At 46.3% G+C, this 27,127-nt stretch overlaps 1 protein-coding gene across 3 annotated transcripts in view; it reads left to right on the top strand.

The window, feature by feature from the left end:
• Dhx35 (DEAH-box helicase 35) overlaps window positions 1–26,764 on the top strand; it is a 57,839-nt gene extending 31,075 nt beyond the window's left edge. The window contains exons 11-22 of one of the 3 annotated variants that reach the window (XM_036185825.1): window positions 1,189–1,347; window positions 3,923–4,133; window positions 7,645–7,769; window positions 9,609–9,663; window positions 13,689–13,784; window positions 15,470–15,564; window positions 16,342–16,419; window positions 17,551–17,680; window positions 20,403–20,484; window positions 21,429–21,500; window positions 23,518–23,629; window positions 25,805–26,764. In XM_036185825.1, coding sequence (XP_036041718.1) covers window positions 1,189–1,347; window positions 3,923–4,133; window positions 7,645–7,769; window positions 9,609–9,663; window positions 13,689–13,784; window positions 15,470–15,564; window positions 16,342–16,419; window positions 17,551–17,680; window positions 20,403–20,484; window positions 21,429–21,500; window positions 23,518–23,629; window positions 25,805–25,963 — 1,374 coding nt within the window. In that variant the 3' untranslated portion in view covers window positions 25,964–26,764. Of the gene's footprint in view, window positions 1–1,188; window positions 1,348–3,922; window positions 4,134–7,644; window positions 7,770–9,608; window positions 9,664–13,688; window positions 13,785–15,469; window positions 15,565–16,341; window positions 16,420–17,550; window positions 17,681–20,402; window positions 20,485–21,428; window positions 21,501–23,517; window positions 23,630–25,590 lie in introns of all 3 variants that reach the window. The other 2 variants (XM_036185823.1, XM_036185824.1) reach the window with 2 other exon arrangements.
• The last annotated feature ends 363 nt before the right edge of the window (window positions 26,765–27,127 follow it).

Here is a 27,127-nt window from a genome sequence, read left to right as displayed (position 1 = left end):
TTAAAAAATTGTTGGTTTGATGTTATTGTCTACCATCTAGATTGTCGGAGGGTCATTAACTCCTCCCTATTCTGTCCATAGAGGGTTAATTGCATTTTTTATTTATTTTAATTTTGTTCTTTGTGTATGTGTGTGAGCCTTTGTGTATCGCCATGTGGGTGCATGTGCCCATGGAGGACACAAGAGGGTGTCAGATCTATTGCAACTGGAGTTACAGGTGATTATAATCTGCCTGTGGTGGGAACTGAACCCAGGTCCTCTGAAAGAACAGTGAGTAATCTTAACCTCTGAACCATCTCTCCTGACCCCATATTTTAAATGTATTATAGTGATTTCAGAATACATTAGGTTTACATCAAGTGGGCTGTTTTGTTTGCCAGTGTTGGATGTTACACTAAATACATTGTACTTTGTGCATGTTTCAATCCCAACCTGTGGCCAAAATGTTGGTCACCCTTTCCCAAGTGGCCTGACGTTAGGAGGGGCTCCTTTAATTTGGACATCTTTCCAGCTCATTGTGCAGGTAGCCAGTGGCCACATAGTGGAAAACAACTGAATGAGCCAGAATACTCTCTTATGGTTATAGCTCTTCTCAGAACTACCGCCAGCTGCAGCCTTTCCCACTGCCAAGCTTTCCCATACTTAGTAATCCTCTCTTAGGAAAGCTTACCGTGAGGTCCTAGGCCGCAGCTTGTCCACATGCACAGAATGCTCAGTATGTCTGTACACATGGAATGCTGTTTGCCTCGGTCCATAAAAGCTGTGTAAAAATAGTCATTTAAGAATTATGTGTTTGTGTAGATCTATGTGCAGATGCTTGTGTGAAGGCCTGAAGAGGGTGTGGGATACCCTGGAGCTGGAGTCACAGGCAGAGTAAGCTGCCTGACTTGGGTGATGGGAACTGAACTCGGGTCCTCTGCAAGAGCAGTACGCACTTTACCACTGAGCCCTCTCTCCAGTTCCTCACTGTTTATTTGTGGGAACTCCTCTCTTAACTCCAGAAGGTTTAGTTTTACTAATCAATTGTACAGTTACAGTTTCTTGCCTTTGATACTGTTACTCGGTAGCATTTGATTGGCTGTCATCCTGAGTGGGGTTGCTGCAGTAACCAGAGTCAAAGCTCGTGTGCCAGTGTCCTTTCAGCGTGATAGCATGACCAGCTTCTCCGGCTTCTGGTCCTGTGTTTAGGAAGAAGTAGAAACCGTTGTGTCCATGCTAATCGAGCAGGCACGGGCGCTGGCTCGCACAGGGATGAAGAAACACCTCCGGGTTCTCCCCATGTATGCAGGACTGCCTTCTTTTGAGCAGATGAAGGTGTTTGAAAGGGTGTCACACAGTGTCAGAAAGGTGAGACTCCTACTGATCATTGGTGCTTGCAACCATTTGTAGTCACATTGGCTCCCCTTTGTTGTGTACCTCAAAGTTGTTTTTGGTATGTGTTTGTATTAATGTGTGTTCATGTGTGTGTGTGTGTGAGAGCATTCATGTGTAAGCGTGGGCATATGCCACAGTGCATATGTTGAGGTCAGAGGACAGCCTTGATGGAGACAGAGTCTATGTTGCTTGCTGCTGTGTCTGCCAGGCTAGGTGGCCCACAGATGCTGGGGTTCTTCTCTCTCTGCCTCCTCTCGCTGTATGAGTTCTGGGATTACAGACACATGCTACCTTACCTGGCTTTGTGTGGGTTCTGGAGACTCAAGGCCCCACACCTGCCCAGCCAGCACTTTGCCCTCTGAGCCATCTCCCAGACTGTGTTTTATTTTTATAATTTATTTATTTTCACTTTATGTGCATTGGTGTTTTGCCTGCATGTATGTCTATGTGTGTGAGAGTGTCAGATCTTGGAGGTGCAGACAGTTGTGAGCTGCCACATTGGTGCTGGGAATTGAACCCAGGTCCTTTGGAAGAGCAGTCAGTACTCCTAACCGCTGAGCCATCTCTCTAGCCCTCCACCTGTTTTATTTTTTTAATCAAAGTGAACTTTGCTAAGCAGGACTTTTCTTTCAAGCCTGAGGTCCGTGTTTCTATACAGTACATCTAAAAATGCGTAGTAGGTAGTGTGCTGTGAGGATTTCCAAACCTGCCTCAGAAAAGCCACTTTGACAGTAATTATCAGAGCAGCTCACTTCCTGTAGCTTTTCTTTGTCTGCCTAATATTTTTTCAACGCGTTATTGCCTTAGCCTCAGAGACTGTCAGTGGTGGATTGTGGTCAGTTAGAACTAGCAGCGGTTCCTAATCCAGTTTGTTTTTAGAGTCAAGTTTAAGTAATTTAAATATCTGACTTTGAAATTAGGTTGAGGATGGGTGTGGTGGCAAGAAGCCTTGGATGGGAGGAACCAGGAGCTTGATTTCTGCCCTCTTCCTTCTCCTTTCTCCTTCCTAGATGTGGAGTACATGGCAGGTGAGGTAGGTGAGGGATGGTCTGGGTCTGAGGACTCACTTCCAGCTTCAGACCATTTGGCATGGAATAGTCTGAACCTGCCCAGTCACACACGGACTGTGGTCAGCCAATCTAAAGGCCAGGTTTTAATCTTGAGTTGCTGTGTGCCTTGCCCTAAGTTACTTAGCTTCAGATCTCAGAGTTCCTAGCTGTAGAACATGTAATTAAACATTTTTATTACATTTATTTATGTGGGGTGGGAGCCATGGCACACATGGAGGTCAGAGTGTACTTACGGGAGTCAATTCTTTTCTTCTACCATGTGGGTCTCAGGGATTGAACTCAGGTTGTCAGGTTTGACATCAGGTTCCCTTACCCGCTGAGCCATCTCACCTGTCTCAGCAACAGCTTTTAGATAGAAGGCTTTATAGTAAGTATAAAATTGTAACCCTCTATTACATAAAAGTAGGAAGATTTTCATAAAATGATTTTATAAAATATGCAGTGTTTGAAAAAAAGTTATGTGTGTTTTATATACCTGTCCTCATCTGCATCAAACCTGGCAAAGACAGCTGGCAGGTATGCATGGTAGTCAGAGATTGCTGCACACTAACTCGGCCCCCTCTGTCCCCAAGCTCCTTGAGCAGTGGCTGTGTTGGCAGTATCTCCTTTCTGTGGCTCTTCTCTCTGGTCTCTGTAGAGGTGGCCAGTTCCTGATAGTAGGCCTCAGCTCACATTCATCTTCCAGGGATGTTTTCTCTGGACAGCAATGTGAAGGGGAAACTTTATTATAATTTATAATGTGTAATGTGTGCTATATAGCATATAGTGGCACAGTATACTCTTACTGGGTTGTGCTTTCTCCCTGGTACCTGCTGCTCTCTGAAATTATCAGCCTGTTAGAGGTGCTTCCACTGTAGACATACTAGACCAGATCTTGAAATCTGGAGAGCAGGGCTTTCTCTCCTCCATTGAACATTCCTAGCACCTTCAACAGTGCTTGGTCAGATGCAGAGCCATCGAGATAGTGAGTAGATGAACATGACTGTACGAGATGGCTGTTTGGTTGTGCAAAGAGAAAATAGACATTAAGAACTCACTGTGGAGGCTGGAGAGATGGCTTAGAGGTTAAGAGCACCGACTGACCTTCCAGAGGTCCTGAGTTCGATTCCCAGCACCCACATGGCGGCTCACAACCATCTGTAATGAGATCTGGCGCCCTCTTTGGTATACATAATAAATAAATAAATCTTAAAAAAAAAAAAAAAAAAAAAAAAAGAACTCACCGTGTGCTCAGTGTTAGGTTCTGATCTCTTTATGTTTGGATCTTCTCCCTTCAACAACCCTGGGGAGGTGGTGGTCATGCTATCTAGATGAGGAAGGAGGGCTCGGGCTTGAGGGAGCTGTGTATGGTTATAGAGTATCCTGGCTCTTTAACTCCTGCCTCACATCATGATGTTTGAAATATCAAAATATCTGTAGGATTTTTAAGCTTATTTAAAGTGGAAAGAACCAACTAGCTTTCTTTCTCTTCTTGGTAGGTGGTTGTGGCCACCAATGTGGCAGAAACTTCCATCACAATCAGTGGCATTGTGTATGTGATTGACTGTGGCTTTATGAAGCTCCGAGCCTACAACCCCAGGACAGCTATTGAATGCTTGGTGGTGGTACCAGTGTCTCAGGCATCAGCCAACCAGAGGGCAGGACGTGGTGGGCGCAACCGCTCGGGAAAGTGTTACCGCCTTTATACAGGTATGTATGGTGTTTCTTAACAACTTTGCATTTTCTTATCGTAGCCTGGGCTTTGGATCATAGGGCAGATATTTGTCCCTTGTGGCAGAACTTACCATAAAATCCAGCTCTCCCTCCCAGGGCTCCCACCACTTCTTGTCTTCTTTGCTAGGACTCCCCATTGGCCAAGGCTAGCTCAGTGAACCACCACTCTGTATCCTGAGCCATGCTAGGTTCTGAGGGCACAGTCCTGGCCCTTAACGAGCTTTCCTCTCAGCCTGCTGGTACTGGAAGGCACGGGTACTGTGATGCTCCAGAGCTGCTGTTCTCTGTGTGTCTCTTTCACTGGGTGTGGCACTGAGACCCTACCCCCACCCCTGGCCTCTGCACACACCTTCCTAGTCATTAGTCCTTCCTTTATACAGTATCCACCTGCAGTTGCTTAAGAATCTGAGAGCTAAGCACTGCCAGGTATCTTTCTTTCTTTCCTGTTTCCATCATCCTTATGTAGTCATTGATGGATGTCTGCCTGTCTTTCTCTCTCTTTTCCTCTGTTGGGTATGGAACTCAGAACATCACTACACCTTGACCTTCACACCTAGCCCTCCTTTTTTCCCAGCTTGTCAGCAGGGCCTGGGCTCCTAGGACTCAGTAAGCCATGTGCTGTCTCTACATTGTAGATGGTATGGTGGTAGAAGCAGACCCAGGAAAAGAGCAGCATGCCCTGGTGTGATAAGTGGCTGTGGAGGAAAGGAGGCCATCGGAGCAGAGAGGGTGCATTTTCCCCCTCTGGGAGTTGGGGAGCAGGGAGTGCCTCACAGCCCATGCAGTGTTTGAGCCTGTTCTTACTGGCAGCCCAGGCTGTCCAAGTGGAGGGGGTAGGGCACTGGAGACTGGTTTCAGAACAGTAGGGAGAGGGAATGGGATGACTGAGTAATAGTCCATTATGTACATGCACACAATCTGTCCATTCATTATTTACAGTTTCTCTTAGGTTCTAGGGGTTAGTGGTGCTGGGGATAAGTGTGTGCGTGGACTAGAGACATGCAGAGAAACCTTTATTCTTTGAGGAACTGCAGAGTTGTAGATATAGTAATTGTGTGTTTAACTTTTAAAGGAACTCGAGTTGTTTTATTTATTTATTTTTGAGGCAAAGTCTCTCTGTGTAGCCCAGGCTGGCCTCAGACTCAGAGATTTCCCTACCTTTGCCTCACAAGTGCTGGGATTTAAAGATGTGTGCCACTATTCCCAACAACTCAAATTATTACTTTTAGTTTTATGTAATTTTAGTTTTTTTGCCTTCATGTATGTCTGTGAACCACATGTATGCCTGGTACCTGAGGAGGTCAGAAGAGGGCGTTGCATGTCCTAGACTTGGAATTACAGGTGATTCTGACCCACCACATGGGTGCTAGGGAGCTGAACCTGGGACCTCTGCAAATGCGGCCAATGCTTTTAACCACTGAGCCATCTCTCCAGTTCCAACTCAAATTATTTTTAAAGTGGAAATGGGTACCAACATCTCATGCATCAGAGAAATCACGTGATATAGGACATGGACCAAAGCTGGGCAGGTGCATTTGGATGGAAGGTTATTGAGTCCTTAGCCGTGGCTGTTTTAGCATGAGTGTGGTTGGGAAGGGCCAGGGGCAGTAGACAGTGTGTTAGTGCCCAGCCTTCAGTGTAGTTAGTGTTTTCCTGCCTGGCCCACAGTCAGGACAAATCTCTCTCACCCGCCAGGCCCATAGAGGCTCAGACCCAACCAAGTAAACACACAGAAACTTACATTGTTTACAAACTGTGTGGCCGTGGCAGGCTTCTTGTTATCTACTTCTTCTATCTTAAATTAACTCATTTCTATTAATCTATACTTTGCCACGAGGCTCGTGCTTACCATTACCTTAGCTTCCTTGTCATGGTCTCGGCTGGTAGAATCTCCACCCCAGTCTTTCACCTCCCAGAATTCTCTTCTCTCTTGTCCCGCCTATCTTTCCTGCCTGGCCAATGGCCAATCAGAATTTTATTTACACAGAGCAATATCCACAGTACTTCAGATCTTAGCTCAGTTTTCAGATGGTACAGATCATCTTGTTTTCCAGAATCTTCCAGCTTTTCCTCAGCTCCTCTGTTCTCACTTACATTTTACTAAATTCTCAGCTGTACTCTGTTCTTAGACACGCCCTCTGTTTCCCACTTCCTCCACTCAAACCTTTGAGGCATGTCTGTCTTTGCCCAGCAGATCCTCCTGATGCTCACAGGAGCCCTGCAGAGCCTTTTCCCCAGTCTCTGCTCTTCTCCTTCCTGAGCGACCAGTGGTTCATGGCAGGAGCATTTGCTCCTTGTAGGGCCTGTTTTCTGGTCTTGATCCAGGTCCTTCCTACCTCTGACACTCCCCCGGGGCATTGCCTGTGGTCGGGGCCTTTGTAGCTTCTGAGTGCCATCACATCTTCATCTCTGAGCATCAATACCTGCTTCTCTCAGTGTCTTCTCAGTAGGGCCAGCCTCTCAGCTAATGACTTGTTTCTGCCTTGGTCAGCGATGTACTTGGGAAATGTGGTTGTCCTGGTAACACAGGGCCTGGGCCCTGTATTCTTATAACTAAAGAGTTTCTTTTCCTTCTGTTGTCTGCCATCTAGAACCTTCCAGCTAGACCCATGCATTTTGGCAGTTTATGTTCACAGTCCGGAATATTGGCTGTCTGTTTTCTTAGAGACAACCCTTTTGAAGTTCTGTTGATATTGCTTCTCCAGGAGACTATGGTGTGCTTATTTTCCTCTCTAGTTAGTTGTAGCTCTCTGATTTAAATGGAGGCTGGGTGGGCGATGCTGGTGTTTAGGAAGGGTGTGCATCTGTATAGTGTTGACTTAGGCAGGAGCATTTGGCGTGTATAATCCATGGGCTTTCTGATATACACAGGAATGATTTCATGCCTTCCTTCTCCCCACCCTTTGGTCTGGTTTCATGAAGTCTTCCCCTTACTCCTTGTCCTCCCCCTCCACCCCTCTCTGTCTTCCTGTGGGACATGCAAGCACAGGATCGGGGTGTGACGCTGCATTTGGATCCTTGATTTAAAAGCTGTGTTTGTACAATTTTTGCTCTTTGTAATTAGGTCCTTTGTCAGATTCTGGTGGCAGTTTTGGTGGTTTATTTTTACATTGTTTTTTGCTTATTTGTGCTGTTCTTGCTTCCTTGACGTACTCTACCCTAAGCAGAGTTAACAGTAACTGGACCTGATAGTGATTATGCAGATACTTGCTGCTTTGTATTTCACTGATGAAAAGACATTTGAAAAGTATCATTCTGAAGTAAAGTAATGTGCTTTTTATTGGGGTATATTTTCATATATAAATATAAGTGTGTATATATATTCAAGTATATTTTTCAATATATTTTTGAAGTAGAATGTAAAAACAACTTTGTATCATAATGTGCACCTGGTCCCAGAATCATAGAGCTCAAGGCAGAGAAGGAAGACTCTGGCATATGGTGCATGTGAGTGTCCCATTTGATCCCTTTCTGATCCTGTTCTTAGAGGATGCCTTTGACCAGTTACCTCAGTCCACTGTCCCTGAGATGCAGCGCAGCAATTTGGCCCCCGTCATCCTGCAGCTGAAAGCCCTAGGGATCGACAATGTCCTCAGGTTCCATTTCATGTCTGTAAGTCCTGCTTCTGGCTCAGGAGCTCATGGGGTTACGGTGTGGAGACACTGGTTAGGTGTGCCATCTTCTTCCTTCCCCACTCAGCTAGAACACCACATGCCACTTGGTCCTGTGAAGGGTGTGGGGCAAACTGGTGGCCCGGAGAGCCAGAGTTGTCTTCCTCTGTGGCTCCCTTCCTTTGTTCTAGGGAAGAATGAGTGAGTGAGTAGTCACAGGGCAGCTCGACCAGTCCTCAGAGAGACAAAGGAAGGGGCCTCCAGCCCGTTCCTCCTGTGTGAGCTGTCACCAGATCAGAGGGTGTGAATGGGCCTACCTGTAGAGTAATAAGGCTGAGGGAACTCAAGGCTTTGGGAGAGACCCTATGGCTCACGGTATCTATGATGATTTCCTAAGGCAAGTTATAGAAGTGGAGTCATTGGCCTTCTGTGGACTCCTGATACATGGCTGCCTGGCTCTGCTGGGGTCTCAGGAACCTGTGCAGCCTGGTCTGGATGCTCCCATTACACCCGTCATTCTCTCTTAGGTGCACAGATGTAATGGTGGGTCAGTGGCAATGATGTTATATCCATTCTTTTTGTTATTTCTCATATGGTAGATTTAAAAAAAAATTATCGGTCATTTTATATTTTAAATAAATTTTTATGCTTACTTATCTGTTAATGTTTGTTAGTAATTTCTGAGAGTATTTGTCATCTGCCGACTTATAGAAGAATTGACTTCTTTATAGAGTATGATACTAGTGGAGTATTGTGTACTGATCCAAACTAATTACCCTAGAGCTTCTGTGAGTGCAAGAGAGAACAGGAGAACACAGAACAAGACCATGTGTGCCCACAGGAACCTGGATGCACTAACATGGTGCCTTGCTGTTCTGTTACTTTCTCACAGTAGACCCCCAGATGGGCTGAGCTAGTGTGTACATTGCCTTTCTAAAGAACGCAGTAATAGCTGAGGGAAGCTTGGCTCACAAGCTGCATGACTTTCATCCAGTGATTCCTTGGCTCTCCTGTGTTTAGCAAATCAGGTGTCGGTCCCACACTGTAAAGGCTATTTAGTCGGTCACTAGATCTTTTAAAGGGTTGACTTTGTTCTTTGGCAAACAACAACACAAAGGCCTCACTTTAGCTTCTGACCCTGCCGTTGAGGGCTACAGAGCCTTGTTCAGATGACCTTTTCTTACCAGTACTTTCCTCATCTGTGAAATGGAGTTAAATTTCTCTGATGCTTAAAGCACATTTGTTACTCTGCACATTCAGAGGAGAGGCAGAGCAGTCTGGAAAGCTACTGATCTTGTTAGCTGGTTTACTAGGAATTGAGTCCCTAGAAGGGACCACTGATGCCTGGCCTGCAGAGGTTCTCAGTGAGATTTTAGAGAGAGGGAAAGGTGTCAGAGCACCCACTGAAGGGCACAGTGTGAGCCTTGATGCACTTTGCAGTATTAAAGTTCTCTGTATTTTCAGCGATTTGAACATGTTACTAGCTCGTCTTTGGCGAGACCTGGCCAGTAGAAGTTAGTATTCTCCCTGTGTTGTAGGATTTGTAGCTCCCAGTACAGGAGAAGGCTGAGGGGAACTTAGGGCAGTGAAGGAGTGGTTTAGAATAGGGGGCTGTCTCCACTGATGGAGTGGGGATGAGGGAGGGGACTTGAAAAGCAGTTAAGTCCTGGAGAAATCATTGCCAAGGATGCTACAGAGGTGGGAGGCAAAGTTTTAGGTACCATCAGCGTGGAAACTGGGCGGATAGGGCAAGATAGAGGGAGAGTGAACCAGAGTGGTCACATTTTCTCAGTTCCTTGTCAAAGAAACTAATCCTGGAGGACTTTTGTGTGTTTTACAGCCCCCGCCAGCACAGTCGATGGTTCAAGCCTTGGAATTACTCTATGCTCTTGGAGGTATGCCCATTTCTCATGTGTTCTCTTATAAGATAGTAGGTATGTTATTGGTTCTTTTTACCCTTTTGGGGGCCCACCACCCAGCTCTCGAATAATCACACTGAGGCTTATTCTTTCTATGAATGCCCGTCTTAGATTGGCTTGTTTCTAGCCAGCTTTTCTTAAATTATCCATCTACTTTTGCCTCTGGGGTTTACCTTTCTCTATTTCTGTACACCATTTTTTGCTTCTTACTCCATGGCTTGCTGTGTAGCTGGGTGGCTGGCCCCTGACATCCCCCTCCTCCTTCTCCTCTTGCTCGCTCTTTTATCCTTTCTTACCATATTTCTTCTCCTATTTATTCTCTCTGCCTGCCAGCTCCACCTATCCTTTCTCCTGCTTAGCTATTGGCTGTTCAACTTTTTACTAGACCAATCAGGTGTTTTAGACAGGCAAAATAACACAGAGTTAAACAAATGTAACATAAAAGAAAGCAGCATATCTTTGCATCTTTAAACAAATGTTTCCAGCATAACCAAATACAACATATCTTCAACTAATAGTTCACAACATAGGTAGCTGGATTCACATTAGAATTTTTAGAGTCTTTAGGAGTGGGATTGGCTCTCTCTTGTGAATAATCTCTTTAGTGACATTTACTCTGTTGAAATAGAAATTAGACAAAAGTACCTCATGGCCAATATAATAATTTACAGAGTGTGGCAGAAACTGTGGATGGCTGTCAAAAGGATGGCTCAGGACCTCTAAGACCAAGTTCTCAGCGCAAAGGAGATTTATTTGTCCCAGGGGCAGGAAATAAGAGACAAAGACAGGAGCTAGAGGATGAGGGAAGAAGGGAGAGGGGGAAGGGATACTTGTCCCAGAGGACAAAGGACGGCCTCTGGATGGAGAGGAGACAGATGTGGCCCACAGGTAAATGGAGGTTTATAAAGGTACAAGGGGAAACCCTGTGTTAGGATGAGGTGTTTCATTTTAATAGGGCATGTTAATTAGGTGAGCCAAAGGGGGCTTTTGATTGCTGGGTTTTAGTACTTTGATTGCTGGACTTTGGTAGTCAGCCTCAAAAGGAGGAAGTGTCCAAATAAAGGAACAGACCTTGGGTGCTAGCTTCAGGAATGTAATCTAATGGTTTTTAGTAAGGCAGAGGGAATGGGGGAGAAAGGCTAGGCCTGCCAGAGCCGTGTTTGCCATGGGCTGGTTAGAGTGCCTTCAGCTATCACTAGGACACACTTCAAGAGACACCCAGAGACTGTCAGATATCTATGGACCCCAGTTCTCATTCTCATGCCCCTTTTTCTTTCCCAGCCCCATCCTGACACCCCCTTCATTTCAGCCCTGAGTTCCCTGTGGGAATAGGGCAGACAGCAGCCTGTGGTATTGTTAGGGCAAGAGCGTCCTGTTTTGTGGAGGAAGTCCTGTTGGTTCATTTGAAAGCACAGTATGTGCCTTAAGTTAGAGAAAGTGGTGGGAGCTTGGGAGGTAGCATTTTCTCTTCTGTGCTCTGTGCCCTGTGAGTGGTGTCCTCTTGGGAGGTTCTGTGAGTGGGGGATTGAGTTTGTCAGGAAGTTTTAGTTCAGGCCTTTGCCCTGAGATTTGTCTTCAGTATTTTAAAAACTGCTTTATTAAGGCACACATCATATAGTGTACAGTTCATTAATTTGTAACTTACTGTTCGAGAGCTTCTGGTGTCACAGTGTTGTCTTGTCTTCAGTCCAGTCCAGCTGTAGAACCTTTTCATCATTCCGAAAAGAAATGTGTCTTTCAGTGCTTTCTCCATTCCTGTCCTCCTCGGCTCCAGGCAGCCTCTAACCTGCTCTCTATGGATTTGCCTTGTTTAAACATTGCTTCGAATGGAATCTTAGCTTGTCTTTGGTGACTGGATTCTTTCACTTAGCTCTTTCCAGGGTTATCCAAGTATCACTTGTAGCAAGAATCAGTATAGCATTTATTTTTACTGCTAAATAATATTCCATTGTATGGACATACCATATAATGTTTTTTTCTATTCTTTAGCTAGTAGGTGTTGTGAGTTGTTTCTTCTTGGTCAGTATAAATAAGGCTGCCATGAACATCAGCCTGTGAGTCTTTGATGGACACCCCCCACCACTTTCTCTACACTGTTGCCAACACTTGTTATTGTCTGTCTTTTTGAATCACAGCTGACCTAGTGGATATGAAGTGGTTTCTGGTAATTTTCATTTGCACGTCTCTGATGACTTAGGATATTGAGAACCTTCCTGCTTGTGAGCAAGTCAGTTTGCAAGACTAGTGTCTCTAGTCCTTCTGTATCCATGGGGATTTCCTTCCAGGACTTACTTCAGATACTTGAAATCTAGAGAAACTCAAGTCTCGTGTAAAACGATGTAGTGTTTGGATATAACTCACACATCTTCCCATGTGCTTTCAGCTGTCTCTAGGTGGCTTATACCTACCACCGTGTGCATACCCTGTCAGTGTTTGTTCTACGGTATTGTTCCGAGAACCATGGCAGTAGAAGAGTCTGGGTGTGATTGTTCAGAGGTTGTTTTCTTAAATACTTCCAATGGAAATTGGTTTAATCTAAGGGCATGGAATCCATAGACACGGAAATTCACTGTAGAGTGCTCAGCAGTTTGTCAGTTCAGCTTGCTTGCTGGCGTGTGTTTGTGCTGTCTTTAGTGCTGAGTTGGAGTTCTTCACATGTTCTGATTATAGATCCCCATGTCATTGTAAGTGCTTGCCCCATTTTCGTGGAGGTGTCTTCTGTAATTTACAGTTTGACTTATTACCTGCTTTCCTCAGCTTTTCTTTGTCACTTGTGGCTGTGTCCTTGTGTCAAGGACACACTGCTGTGAGGCTGGGGTCCTTGCTCAGTTGTAGGACACGTGTTTGGTGTGTTTGAGACCTTGAGTGCATCAGCTAGTGTTCCAAGCACCAGCCAGACAACCCAAGAGAGACGCCACTGCTGACACCCGTGTTTACTTACAAGTGTTTGTGGAGTTTTAACCCTCATACTTAAGTCTGTGATCTGTTCTGGTTAGTGTGTGTGTGTCCATTTTCATTTATTGTATTTACTTTTTTTTCTGTGAAGGAATAGTCAGTTGTGACTTTAAAAGCTCTCCACTGACCAAAGGTCTTCTGCTTGGGCCACAGACATTTGCTCAGAGCGTATGTCTTGTCAGGTTTGTGTCCCCAGCTCTCAGTGTATGACAGGGGCTGTGTGTACTGAGGAGCAGGGAATCCTGGTTTTTTTCATTTATCCTCTGCAAGGGTTGTTCTGAAAGTAGAACAGTGGGCAGACTGTCCTCACCAGTATAAACACTCAGTAGAGTGTTGGGGAAGCCCCAGTTTCAAAAGAAAAAAAAAAAAAAAAGACAATTGTGTTGGAACAGAAAGGACATAACTTTTCTGGCTCATTGCAAGCTTTCAGAGCAGTTATTTTGATGGGTGAAATGGTCATCTGTATCTTGGAATCCTGGGCCTGATACTGGGGATTGGTAGGGAGGTCTGTGGGAAAGGTGGTGGTGGGGTGGTGGTGAAGTATGGAGGAGCCTGTCTAGTTCAAGTGGAGAGAGTCAGGGCCAGAGTCGAGAGTCTGAGTGCCAGCCTGGCCATTGCTCACATGGTGTGAGCAGAGCAGGATTTTGAGGCACGGTCTTAGATTTGTGGCATATCAGGTCTTAGCTAGACAGTAAGATCCAGAAGGTGAGAAGGTGGGTGGGGCCCATGTCATGGGGACTGGGGGAGAGTAGTGAGGAGATGGTGGTCAGCAGACAGAGGCCATGTTTGTGTTCCCAGTTGTCGTTCCCACTGAGAGAGGTCTCTGTGGAGCATCCTGTGGGGTGGAGAGAGAGGGAGCAGGAGGAAGTGCAGGCTGCTGCCTGTAATGAAGTCCTTCAGTAGAGTTCGTTAGAAGCAGCGTTGCGCTCAGTGTGACCCCTCTCTTTGAGTGTCAGGCTGGGTTTAGTAGCAATGGGTCACCTTTTATTCTCACAGCTACTGTTCCGGCACAGCGGTACATCCTTCTGATTCTTCCGTTCTGACAGGCCTGGACAAAGATTGCCGCCTAACTGAGCCGCTCGGCATGAGAATCGCAGAGTTCCCTCTGAACCCCATGTTTGCCAAGATGCTGTTGGAATCAGGTGGGTGGAGCCTGACAGCTCCTTTTGACTTTATTTTGGGTTCCAAAGAACTTGTTTCCCTGAATTCTGTACATCAAAGGAAGAGGGGCCAGTTATGGTTTAAAAAGTGACAATATCAATAAAGTATTTAGTTTTGACTAAAGATGGAACGTGTGTTTATAAGACAGTGGAATATTTGATGCCTGTACTGGAAAGCCTCTGTCCAGGTAATTAGCCTCTCATTACATTTTGCACTTCCCCTTAGCAATTTGAACTGAACATCACAACATGGTGATCACTACAACTCACTCCTCCAGCCTGAAACTGCATCCCTTAAGCAACATCTCCAGTCTTGATCACTGCTCCTCCTCCCCCCAGCATCTAGCAGCTGCTTTCCACTCTGTTCCCATGTATAACTGAAGTGTGCATTTGTGCCCTGGGCCTGACATACTTCATTGGGCCTGATGTGTTCCACTGCCATCCACATTGTCTTGAATGACAGAGTTTACTTATTCTTAAAGAGTGTAAGAAGTATCCCATTGTATGTATCATGTTGTCTTTCCCCATTCCTCCTCTACTTGTACATTTTTGTTCTCTGCAGTGGACACCAGAGTGTGGTTTTCCTTCCACACACCAACTTCAGTTCTTTGGAGCATGTGCAGTAGCAGGGTTGCTGTTATCATGTGGCCATTCTGTTTTAGGTTTCTGAGGAACATCCCTGTATTTTCCAGAATGTCTGTGCTAACTTCAACTGTCTGAGAAATCATCACACTGTGTGCCACAGTGGCTGTGTGACTTTATATTCTGAAGCAGCATGCAGAGTTAGTTCCAGTTTTTCTGTCGATTTTTGTGAGGATGTGAATTAGGGCAAGGTCTGTTTTTCTAGTTATAAACATCTTGGTGGTATAGGAACTGTCCCCCCTCCCTGGGAATGGTGCTGTTAATATTTTATGCCTTTGTCTGTTATAACAAGTGGCAGTTTATGGAGGCATGTTTTGAAGGTAGCACGGTGAAAGTTAGCTCTAAGAGGCCCCCTTCCCTGAGAAACGGATTCTAAATGCAGCAAGAGCAGAATCTGTTATGCTTCAGGCAGGAAGCAGTGGGGAGCCAGGCAGGAGTACTTTGTCTAGTATCCTGGTTGATGAACTCTGCAGAATCTGTTCTCAGGAGGCAGCAGCAGCTCAGGATGCTGCCCTGGTTGCCTGTGCTGCAGGCTTGTGTCCAGAGCAGAGGAGTACTTGGGAGAGGCCAGCCACCCCACAGACGGGCCAGGAGTGGGAGGGGCACAGCCTACACATCTCCCCCTTTTCCTCTGTGCTTTTACCTTGAGCTGTCCACATAGAGGGCAGGGAGCAGGCATGCCACTGTCCTGCCCTTGGTGACAGGCCAACGTAGCCTCGCCCTGGCTGGCATCAAGAGCCCTCAGCCTTAGCGCTGCAGGGAATAATCCTCAGTTGGGACATATGGGACCATTCATGGCATGGTAAGTACTTACATGCTAGGGACTTGAAAAAAGAACTATAAAATAGGATCTTATTTTACATTTTACAACACAGTACAAGGACGGCATTGGGAAATGCCCTTCGCTCCTTGTTGCTACACTGTCTGTTTGCAGACACACCTTTCATGTTTTAGGGAACTTTGGCTGTTCTCAGGAGGTCCTGAGCATCGCCACAATGTTTGCAAACACGCCTTTTATGTTCTAGGGAACTTCGGCTGTTCTCAGGAGGTTCTGAGCATCGCTGCCATGATGCAGATCCAGAATGTCTTTGTGTTCCCCTCAAACCAGAAATCTCAGGCAGTAAGTCCAGCTTCTCCCAAGCTCTTCACACTGCTCTCTTGTACATTTTTGTCAAAACTCACCTAGAAACTGCTGAAGACAGTTACATAAAAGATTCCCGATTGTAGTTGAGCGAGTATGCTGTATATTGTGGGAAGATTTCACAAGCATCGTTATATATCTTCCTATACACTGTGGAGGTAGATTCTGCCACCCACACCCGGGTGGTTTTGTCTGTTGTCTGTTTAGTTAACCTTTCAAGACCCCACCTCATGCAGGTGGCTGAGAGTGAAAGTGTAAAACCCTTTGTCCAACATGGCAGTGTCTCCTCTGGCAGCCCTTCCCTGCCTCCGCCATGCTTCTTACCTCTAGGACATTGTGAGTTCTGCTTTTTTATGTATTTAATGTCTTTCTTCCACCATTTGTTCATTATTGCATCAGTTTGCTTAGAACAGAGGTACTTGATAAAAGTCTGTTGTGGGGAAGGAAGGAGGCAGTTTGATTATGTGGCATTTGGTTCAGGGACAAAGTTCTGAAGTAAATGATTTGTGTCTTTGCTATATATATTTTATCTGAAGCCCTTCAGCCCCAGGGAACAAGTGGCATTATTCAGGATCTTTGCCACAGAAAGAAGAATTCAAGGATGGGGTCTAAAGAGTGCCTAAGAGGAGGTAGTGAGTGATGTATGGTTGTCGGACATGGGAATGTCAAGCTGTCAGCCTTTCTCGAGTATACCATGTTCCTCAGTACAAGAGGCTCATGGAAGTCAACTTCTAAATTGAACTTCATCTTTTACAGACTCGAGTGCACCGGAAATTTGCTGTGGAGGAGGGTGATCATCTCACCATGCTCAATGTGTATGAAGCATTTATCAAAGTAAGTATCAAAGTAGACTGCTAGCCTCCCACTGAAGAGACCAGTACTGCTGGAAAGGCTAAGGGATGTTGCTTTTCTTTGGCTGGCTGTGTGCTACATTTGAGGCTGGCTGACAGCTTGACCTCTGTGTCCCACATGCACTGGACAAGGGAAGCAGGGCAACATTTGAATGGGAGTTCTTCCAGACTGGACTGAGAACCACAACTGTGTGGGTTGAGTCTTGAAAGGCATCCCAGCTTCCACAAGAACGTGTTCAATGAGGCTTGCATGTATCCACATATCCTCCTCTTAGTTGGCCACGGGCAGTGCTAATTTCCTTTCTGAGTACTCCATGGGACTGAAAGCAATTAGTAGAACTTAAAATTCTCACTTAAAAGCTAAACAGTGATACAAAACTTTAAAAAGTAATATAAAAGAAAGGGAATAATAGTTCATATTTTCACTAATTTAACATATTTTAAAAAGAGAAATACCAAAGTTTTGTTTTACCAGAGATTTGAGGATGATTACTCAATAAATGAGATGCAGATTAAGTTAGTTAAAATTGAAGATGAAGGTACAGTGTGCCATCACAAGATGAAATTTGACTACAGAAGGATGCATCCATAGATCTATAGTGGATATTCTCTGGTTGCCTTCTGGAGAAATCCTGTGTGAATTACACTTAAAAATGTTATTATGTTAAAAGTTTATTTGAAAAACTTTCCTCCCTTAAAATGTAATTTTAGAGGTACGTTTCCTTAGCAAAAACTTAACACATGATGTAATGATTGGACTCAAGAATATAGAAAATTAGGCACTATTGGTAGAAAAAGTCCCACTTTGAGGGCAGATAGGATTTGAAAATGATTTCTGCATGGGTTGTGTTGCTCCCTATAGTTAATAAAGAGATAAGTCCACCGGAGGGGAAAGTTAAGAGACTTTCTGAGGGCCATGGGGAGGTGGGGCTGACTCCTGTGGTGTATTTAGATGGACCCCTGCTTGTCCTTCAGTTCTCCTGAGCCTGCTGGTGTGAAGAGTGGGGCTGTGGGGCAGCAGGCAGGTTGCTTTAGAGGTAGAGTTGGGCAGGTCTCATCAGAGGACAAGTGGGGGAGAGAAAGTAGCCCGCTGACAATGGTGGCCCTTCTGCAGCACAACAAGAGCTCCCAGTGGTGTCAGGAGCATTTCCTGAATTACAAGGGTCTTGTCAGAGCGGCCACCGTGAGAGAACAGCTGAAAAAGCTCCTCGTCAAGTTCCAGGTGCCCAGGATGTCCAGCGAAGGTGAGTGTGGCTTGCCCCCCTGCCCGTGGCTTCCCTTTCTGCTCCGCTCAGTTGCATTCTTCAAGTCCGTATGCTGGGCTGATAGGAGGCCGTGTACCTGCAGCCAGCTTCACATTCTGAGCTGCCTACACCCTTTCAGTAGTGAATGTTAGACTGGTGTCTGTGGATAGATCCATCTTATTTCCCTGGGCTGTTACCCCTCCCCCAGACTTCCACAGCTTATGAAAACGCTTAAGGATTGTTAACTTCCACATCATTGCACATATAATTAATATAATGATGATTGTTGCAAAAATTTACATTTTTTTGAGATAGTGTCTCATGTAGCACATGCTGACCTCAGACTTAACTATAGCTGAGGATGACCTTGAACTTCTGATCCTCCTACCTCCAAAAGTGCTAGGATTGTGTTCGTGTGTGTGTGTGTGTGTGTGTGTGTGTGTGTGTGTGTGTGTGTGTGTGTGTTTGTGTTTTGGGTGGGCACAGAGAGTTGGATCTTTTCTTCTACCATGTACTGAACTCAGATATTGTCTTTAAGGGCTTTTACCTGCTGAACCATCTTGACAGGCCAAAAATGTTACTTTTAAATGGATGAAATTTATAGGTATTACATGAAAATCGCATTTTCTTCTCAGATGCAAGTGTTATTGAAGTAGACACCACGTGTTTAGCGTAGGCATTCACCAAGGGTGAGGCAGAACATGGCTGTACCAGACGTCCTGGCTTGTAGCAGTGACTGAGGTGCCCATTATGAAGTCTACAGTAGGTTACACCACGTCGGGTCTCTGCATTCTCTTTGTCTCCCACTGTGTGATGGGAACCGGGAGGTCCTGGGAGGAATCACATGACCCTCAGGATGCCGTAGCTTGTAGCCCGAAGAGCCAAAGAGCCAGGACCCATCTTGTAGGAAGTGACGCACTGGGTTCACTCAGCAGTCTTCCTGCTGTGCCACAAGCACCTGTGACACTTCCTGACAGTGACTGCCGGGCGGGCAGCGTTCTGAGTATGTTGTGTGTGGATGCACATCATGTTCTCAGTACTCTGGAAGACGTGTGCTGCTTTTATCTCACGTTTGGAAGGAAAATAAAGAGGCCCCTAGGCTAAAGGAAACTTGTTAGAGTCAGGACCCAGGAAGTTCTGTTTGCTTTTACACTAATAGTGAGTGATGGCAACTTGGTTCACTGAGAGCCCAGTGTAGTGGAGAGAGGTATCATGGAGACAGACAGACTGTAGTGTTAGGCCACAGGGCTTTATAGAAGTGACAGTGTAGGCACTCTAGTAACTGTGGGTGACAGTGGCAAGTAGCAGAAATAAATGTAGGGAAGGAGAAATCCACCAGAGCTTGCCCAGGGTTCCATGTTGATGTTGTGGGCTGAAACAGGACACTTACAAGCAGGAGAGCATCTGCCCACTGGGGTCCTGTCGCCTGGCAGATAAATGACAGCCTCACCTCTGCATCTGTGTCTTCACCTGTCATTATCACCTGCTGCCCAGGGGGAGGGGTATGTTAAATTAAAATTCTTCCTAATAAGGAATGGAGTGCTGAGGAATGATTTTATGAAGCTGAGTTTTGAGGGTTGCAACAAATTGGTACCCTTTTTGAAATAAGCCCCAAGAACAAAGCATGCTCTAAATGAGGATTCTGGCCAGCTGGAGAGAGGGGCTGCATCTGGATGGGTGGTGGGCAGAGTGCAGGCTTGAGGCTTAGCATCTCTGGGAACAGTCACAGCAGATAGACAGAACAAGCAATTGTATGTAAATTACAGCTCATCTAGGAGGTTAGTGAAATGTATTCTAGCAGTTATGCAGTTAAAAGCTATGTTTATTATGGAATTACTTTATTGAGCCTGTTTGGTAGGTTAAACAAAGGATTAGAATATAAAATTCACCAAGAAGAAATAAAAACACACAAGTAGTAATTTAACTTATAAAAAATAAAAGGATGTAGCATAGCCCCTTCCCCTTGCCAAAACCTGCTGTAAAGAATTCAGTTAAGTGATTTGGAGAGCCCTGTAAGGCTACCACCTGTAGGGACCTGTTTGCCCATGTACTGTTCTTTATCAGAGCTAAGATGTGTATCCATCGTTATTTTATGTATCACTAAGAAAAGAATGGCTGCTGCTGTAATTATGTCTTGACTTGATCGAGTTAAAATGGCTTAGAACTGATGAAATGTAGGGGATATCTTCAGCCATTAAAACATGATTATACCCTGCATGGCAATTTAGAATTTGTCTCATGGCTATAAGCTAGTGAATGGAGATGCTTTATTCATGAAAGATGTGTTTGCCGTAGCAATAGAAATGTCAGTTAAAAAGGAACAGAATGTGTGGAAGTGGTGGAGAATTGCAAACTTGCTGACAGCCAGAGATGAGGCAGTGTGCTTTCACAGTTGTGTCTTAGGGAAAAAAGCATTTTCCACAGTGCTCCGAGCTCACTGGCCAGTCTGTGGAGCAGCTGTCTCAGGTCCAATCCTTTGTGGCCTGTGGTTGGTTGGAGAGGTCCTAGTTATGGGAGCAGTTCTCCATTGTTCTTAGCAGCTGCTAGGCAGCTGTCAGACCTGGGAGCGCAGGGCTGAGTGTGCTCAGAGATGGTTTCAGGTGGCCAGAGCATCGGGGAGGGACTGGGCCTGGATTCTGTGCATCATAGCCCAGGCCTCAGCATGTAGAACACGGGGGTAGGGTACTGACTCTCACCAGCCTTCTGTTGCTGCCTTGTGTAGGTGATCCAGACCCTGTCCTAAGGTGCATCGTGTCAGGATTCTTTGCAAATGCAGCACGGTTTCATTCCTCTGGAGCATACAGGTAACGGGACTCTGAAGCTTCTTGGTGAAGAAGAGCAGAAAGCTGTGCAGGGATAAAAAAAAAATCAAGCAGCTTTTAACTGACCCCTTCCAAAATTGAGGTTGGCTCTCCAGCTTTCAGCAGATTTTCTTTGCTCTCAGGAAGAGTCCTAATACCCAGTGCATCTGTACACAGTAACACATGTTTAGGATTACAGTGACATTCCTGCATTTCAGTATGACAGGAAGCATTAACAGTGGTGTGCTCTAGAGAAGCCACTTTCCCCAGTGGGCTGTTCATTGTGTCCTCCAGTTCTGGAAGACATGGACTGGCACCTGGGGCTGCATTTTGTGTCTTTGGAGCCTTCAATTGTTTCTTCGCTGGTTACTGTGCCTCCTGCCATAGCCCGTCATCAGTGTTGAACTGCAGAAGGAAGGCTGTGGAAGCCCAGTTTCTGTTGGGAAGGGAATCTGTGGGAGATAGACACAGACATAAATGTGGATAGAACGTTCTCTTCCTGTGATTTGTTCTCAGTGTCCACGGTTGCACCACGCCCCCTTCCCTCCATACTGGGATTAAGTCCAGGGCCTTGTGCATGATAGACAAGCACTATGCTGCTGAGCTAACCTCACACCTTTTTATTTTAGAAAGAGAAGGGTCTTGCTAAGTTGTGCAAGTTGCCCCTAACCCACATCCTTCCTACTCGGTATCCCAGATAGCTGGGATTACAGCTGTGCCTCACCATGCCCAGCCCTCTTCCTTTTCTTGCCTGATTTATTCATGGTTCCTAGGGTGATAGTGATGGTGGAGGTGTGCTTAGAGAGTAGTGTCTTGTCCATGTGAAATCCAATCTACATGCAGCTGGGGGGTTAATATTAACACATTTGTGGAAAAGTACTTAAATATGTTAAGTCTTATAGTAAGTGCATGCAGTGTGCTTCACACAGAATTCTTGTGTCTCATAGGACTATCCGTGATGATCACGAGCTGCACATCCACCCTGCCTCAGTCCTCTATGCAGAGAAGCCACCCCGCTGGTAAGCCCCTCCCACTACTGAGCTTGGCCCTGCATGGTCTTGCTCATCTCTGGGTCCCCAGGCTTGGCCTCGGCTTGCAATATAGGTGTGTTGACTTTGGTGTGCTGGGTTGCCAGGATTCTGCTCTATCAGGAATCCCCTAAAGGTAGACAGTAATCCAGTTACTACCCAGCTCCCTTGCACTGTACTCAGTAAAATATTCTTTAAAAAAAAAAAAAAAAAAACCAAAAAAACCTCCTTAAGCAAACTGCAGTCTGTCTCCTCTCTCATCCTCCCAACAGGCGCTCACTTTGACCCACTGACTAAAGGCTTACTGTCCGAGGCATAGTGTGCAGAGAGGACTTGACCCCAGCCAGACTCTTTAACAGGCAAACAGATGGACTTCCTGTAGGAGGCGGCTTTTCTAAAGGGCTGTGTGCAGTGCTGGTGTTGGTACTGAAGGTCCCGGACAGTTAGGCTGGCTTCGTGGAGAAGCTGACCTTGCTCTGGACCTGGTGACTGTCATTTTTAGGCAGGGGAAGGACTCAAAGGACAGTTACATCTAGGAAACAGGGTGGCAAAGCTGTGGCAGTGTGAGGAAGCACGTGTCTGTGGGGATGAGGAGTAAGATGGCCAAGGGTGACCAAAGGGAGGTTCCAGCCCGCAGCACTGGCTGGGAAGGCAGAGAGGCAGGTGCAGCACTGAGAGATGGCAGAGTTTTTAAAGGTGTTCTCACAAGTCACGCTGTATCTTCCCAGCTCAGTGCAAAGTTGGGCTTGTATTTTGTACTTATTTCCTATTTCTAGTTTATTTATACTGTATTCTACAAAAGTATGGATTGATAGGATTAGAAATTTTAAAGACACTAACACTTGGCCTTTTACCGATATACTCTGGGGCAGACTGGGGCACGTGTCGAGAAGTTGGAAAGTGACAGTGATTCATACCCTACTGTCCTGGCAGCAGCATCACCTGGCACCATATTGGAATTGCAGGTTCTTGGCCCCGCCCAGCCCTCCTGAATCAGAACCTGGGCCAGGGCCCACTGTTTAAACGAGGACTGCTGGTGTTTCTGATGAGCATTTAAATTCACCAAGAATTAGACCATGCTGTAACCAGTGTAGCTCTAGAAGCTTCCTGGGTGGAGTGTGACTCTAGTGCTGGATTTATAGCTGTTTCCCTGCTACCCTGAGTATACAGGTGTCCAAGAGGGAACCCAGACTTGGATGCGTGCCCCTTTTCCTCTCCGTTCATCTCCCCTTTGCCCTCCTGCCCTCCCATCTTCTCCCCTCTCCCTGCTCTCCCCTCTCTTCTTCCGCTTTCCCTCCTTCTTTCCTCTCTTCCTGTGTTGGGGATGGACGTCCAAGCTTTGAGGACAGTAAGCAACTGTTACATTCTTAGCCTTTTCTCTTCTTCCCGTCAGCTGAGATTCATTTATTGGTGTTTGAGAGACAAACTCCATGTGGCTTTTGTATTTATAGGTGAGGAGTTGTTAAGGATGCCCTGAGTTAATTCTTTTCATAGTTCAGAAACTTGGGTTTACTCGGTGAACTCCTGAAAGTCCAGGGCTTAGAGAATGTGTTCCTTGCTCTTTGGCTGTGTTTCCTCGACCCTAGATAAGTCTTTTTCCTCTTAAGACATACTTTGTGACAGTAAAAGGTGGGTTTTGATAGAGGTGTAACTTGCATGCAGAGTTACGTTTAAAATACTTGTGTCACTCTAGAAGGCTCTTTTGTGTGTCTTATAGCAAGACTGAGTCCATTTCTGTACTTTCTAATTAAGTTTTTAAGTTCTATTTAGAGCTTTGCAAATGCAGGCCACAGTCTGGAGGGGTCCTTTGTGGATAACTGGAGAGCCTGGAAATCATGTATGATGTAGACTTGCATCTGTGAAACACAATGACTGATCACTTGGGTCAGGAGGCTGAGTGAGCTGCCACAGGGCCTGTGTGTAGAGCCATACACAGACAGTGTACACCTGCTATGGTGAGAGCAGAGACGACTTGTCAGCGTGTGTTTCTGTTTGTTCTTTGTTTCAGGGTTATCTACAACGAAGTTATCCAGACCTCCAAGTATTACATGCGAGACGTGACTGCCATAGAATCGGCTTGGCTGCTGGAGCTGGCTCCGCACTTTTATCAACAAGGAACGGTAGGATTGGCTGGAACCTAGCCCCGGGCAAACAGCAGCCTCTTCATAGTGTTGTCTGTGTGCTCCATCTCAGTACCCTAGATCATTCCTAAATCCCCCACCCCCCAACACACACATGCACATGCACATGCACTACACAGGTAAGACCATCCCTAGAACCTCCTCGTGAAACCACTTTCATTGCCTTCATAGAGAAGTACAGTTAAAAGCACATCCTGCAACTCCATAAGAAAAGGCCTAAGGTGGTTGAAACCCTCTGTGCAGTCAACTACATGCCCCTGCCACCATAGCAGGCCACTTCCACTTTGGAAAGCAGATTTATGGTTTCTTCATTTTTGCAAAAATGGCCCGTTTATTGCCCCCCAAGTCCATGCATCCTTCTAAAATGAAGGACTGCTGAGTGCACAGTGTGTCTCGGCTCTGTTGGGTTGAACAGAAGTTACCTGGAGTGGAAGAAAGTCTCTTCCATCTAAATCTCATCTGGAAACAGCAGCCTTCAGGAGGCCAAAGAAATGGTTAGAAAGGCCGGCTGTGAGTGGAGAGTGGGTGTGCTGCAGAGGGCCTGTTATAGTAGCAGGGTGCTGCACTTAGGGAGGCAGCCCTGCCCTGCCCTGCCTGTGAGGCTCCTGGAGAGAAGAATTGGCCGACAAGCTGAGTTAGTTTTCCTTCTCAGCTCAAAGTTAGTTTCTTTATGTCAGACCCACAAAGTTAAGGGGCACGTTGCTTCAAGCAGGTTGAAAAAAAACGACAGTTCTTCTCTCAGAATTTCTGCCTTTCAGCCCATCACCTGCAACATGATGAGAGTGTTGGGGAGAGCTAGGCCTTTAGAAACTACCCAGGACATCCTCGCTGTATGACAGGGCTCCCCAAAGCTCCTTCATGGCAGCTTGGTGTCTCTTCTGATTGAGGTCCAAAGTTGGAGCCATTTCTTCAGGGACACTCCAGGTTCCCCAGGGCTGCCCATGCAGGGCAGGGCTGCTGCCTTGGACACGGTGCACATGTACAGCTCACAGGCTGTCAGCATGCTCTTCCTGGCGCCTTCGGTGACTTTCCCTCACTTGTTTTTCAGAGTTGCTTTCTCTCTGCAGAGGCCTGAAATGGCTCAAAGTCGACTCTGTTTATACTTGGCGATCTTTCCAGTAAAGCACATTAGAAATGGCTTACAGGCAGGTGGCGTCATTGGCTACCCCTGGATAAGGCCACATGGTCCAGCATTAGTCATGGCTGGTGAAGAACAGAGAGGAAAGAATTCAGAGAAGCAGCAAACCCCACAAGCACACCCACAGAGATTTGCCTCAGAGAGACCCCTGTGATCTAGGAAGAGTGTCTGGCCTCACTGTTGGAGGATCCATGCTCTCCTCTCTCAGGCACAAGTGTGTAGAAAGCCTGGCATCTGGCCATTTTCTGAGGCCTGGAGCCTGCTGCTCTGTCAGCTTGTTTTGTTGGTGGTGGTGTGCTGCTTTTTTTCAGGGATGGCAGTTCTCTGGGCTGTTGTGAGGTCATGTTGGATTTGCTAGGACATGGGGTTGGGGCACTAGCAGTTAGGAGGGCAGCATTCTCTTGGGAAGAGCTTCTGGGTGCTAGCTTGGCTCAGCTGAGGGGTTTGTGCTTGTTGGCTTATGTTATTGATAGGATGTCAGGTACCCCTCCATTGGTGAGGAGAGATCCCTGATTAGAAGCTTATGTTCATACATTCTGCCTCAAATACATATTTGAGAATTTTATAGTAATTTGGCTTTACCGTAAGGTATGTTTTTACCCCTCAGTCCTATCAACTGATGCCCATGGTGATGTAAGGAAGCTTCTTGTGTTACATATACCTGGTCTTTTCTCCTGCAGACAGCTTTCCAAGGGGCACAGCATGCCTTGGGATGGTGTGGGCCAGGTCGAGGATTTGACTGGAGCCTGCTGGAGTCTGCTCTCTCAGTCTCACCACCCCATTGATGTCTCTTCTCTTTCAGCACCTGTCACTGAAAGCCAAAAGGGCCAAGGTCCAGGACCAGTGATTGGAGCTCAGCAAGTGGCTGCAGGGATGGCTTGGCAGCCTTCCTCTGTGTGGTTTCTGGCACCAGCTCAGGAGGAACAGGCAGTCGATCTGGTGTGGGCTGCATCCTGCGCATTAGCTCCCTCTTCCTGCTCCCCTCAGCATTTACCATCCTTACTGGGACCCCAGAGGAGTCTGAGCATGGCTGGTGTTCCACTGCACTGCACCTAGGCCAAGCAAGAGTTGGCTTGGCTGTGCTCTGGGCTCAGTGCTCACTCTCAGAAGCCAGCACACTACTCCAGCAGGCACAGTCCTGTTCCTGCTCTGTGATGAGGAGAGTGAAGCGCTGAAGGCCTGTGTAGACAGGGCTTTCTGGGTGCCTGTGTTTGCCTGCTGCGCCCTGGTGGTTGTCTGCTGAGGTCCACTGCTGCTGTGTGCAGTAAGTACAAAAGGAAATGCTGGGCCTTTCTGCCAAGATCACCAAAGGTCTGGTCTATCAGGTACAGGGCCCCTAAACCAAGCAGCTTCTTCCTTTCCTCTGCCCATGCCCATGCTCATCTGAGCAGGAGACTTAGGGCCACTGTGGTGGGCCATGCGGGACTCACAGCCCCCGTCTTTGGTAGCCACTGCCTTTGCAAGTGGGCTTAGCTTTCTCCAGAGCACCATGCCACATTTTGGTGCCAGTGTCTGGGCACCAGGGAAAGTTCATCAACCTCGACCCCACGGGGCTCCTCCTCTTTAGCAAGAATTCACTACAGTTTAGATGCCCTAAACTTGTGTGGCTCAGGAATATAACTCTTGTATATTTATCTTTGTTTGTTTGCTTGCATTCTTGCAAGAACATAGGCAGCTCCCCTGGGCACTGTTCACACTGCCCAGCCAGGGCTGCTTTGCTGTGACAGTGATGGCACTTCAGCACATGGCAGGACAGACTTCTCCCCTTACCGTTTCGATGATGTTTATTTTAAAAGTGTAGCTTAAAAGTTTATTTTTGTACTGGTTTTAGTTTGGATGTGCCACTTTGGGCACCAAACCTATGTCATTTTTATTTCCATTTTATAAATGTATGAATAGCAATGGTAACTTGTTAATCACAGTAAATCTTTGTACTTGAGGGGACGTGTTTCTCCTGTCTGTGGATCTTGTGGTTTATATTTTACGATGGTCCAGTTCATTGTTCTAGGTGAGGCCTGAAAGTGGCTAAGATACCTGATGCTGCCTTGTAAAGCATCTGGGGGCAGGGTGGGGTGCACATCGACCCAGAGCCCCATAGTGCACACCGTGTGCCTGGATGCTCTCAGACCTTATTAGAGCAAAGTGTGGGGCATTGTTTAAAGGATGATCTGAAGAGATTCTCATTCTTGTCAGCTGGGGTCTGCATGCTGTTTTAGTATTATATTTTGTTGGTGTGTGTGGGCAAACTGTAGTGTGCATGTGGACACATCCGACAGCCAGAGGAGAACCTAAGGTGTTGTTTCCCAGATACAGGCCACCTTATTTTTGAGACAGAGTCT

Source organism: Onychomys torridus, chromosome 4 (assembly GCF_903995425.1).
Source record: "Onychomys torridus chromosome 4, mOncTor1.1, whole genome shotgun sequence".
Lineage (NCBI taxonomy): Eukaryota > Metazoa > Chordata > Mammalia > Rodentia > Cricetidae > Onychomys > Onychomys torridus.
Note: the sequence above shows the minus strand (reverse complement) of the source record. Positions and strands in the feature narration are given on the sequence as shown.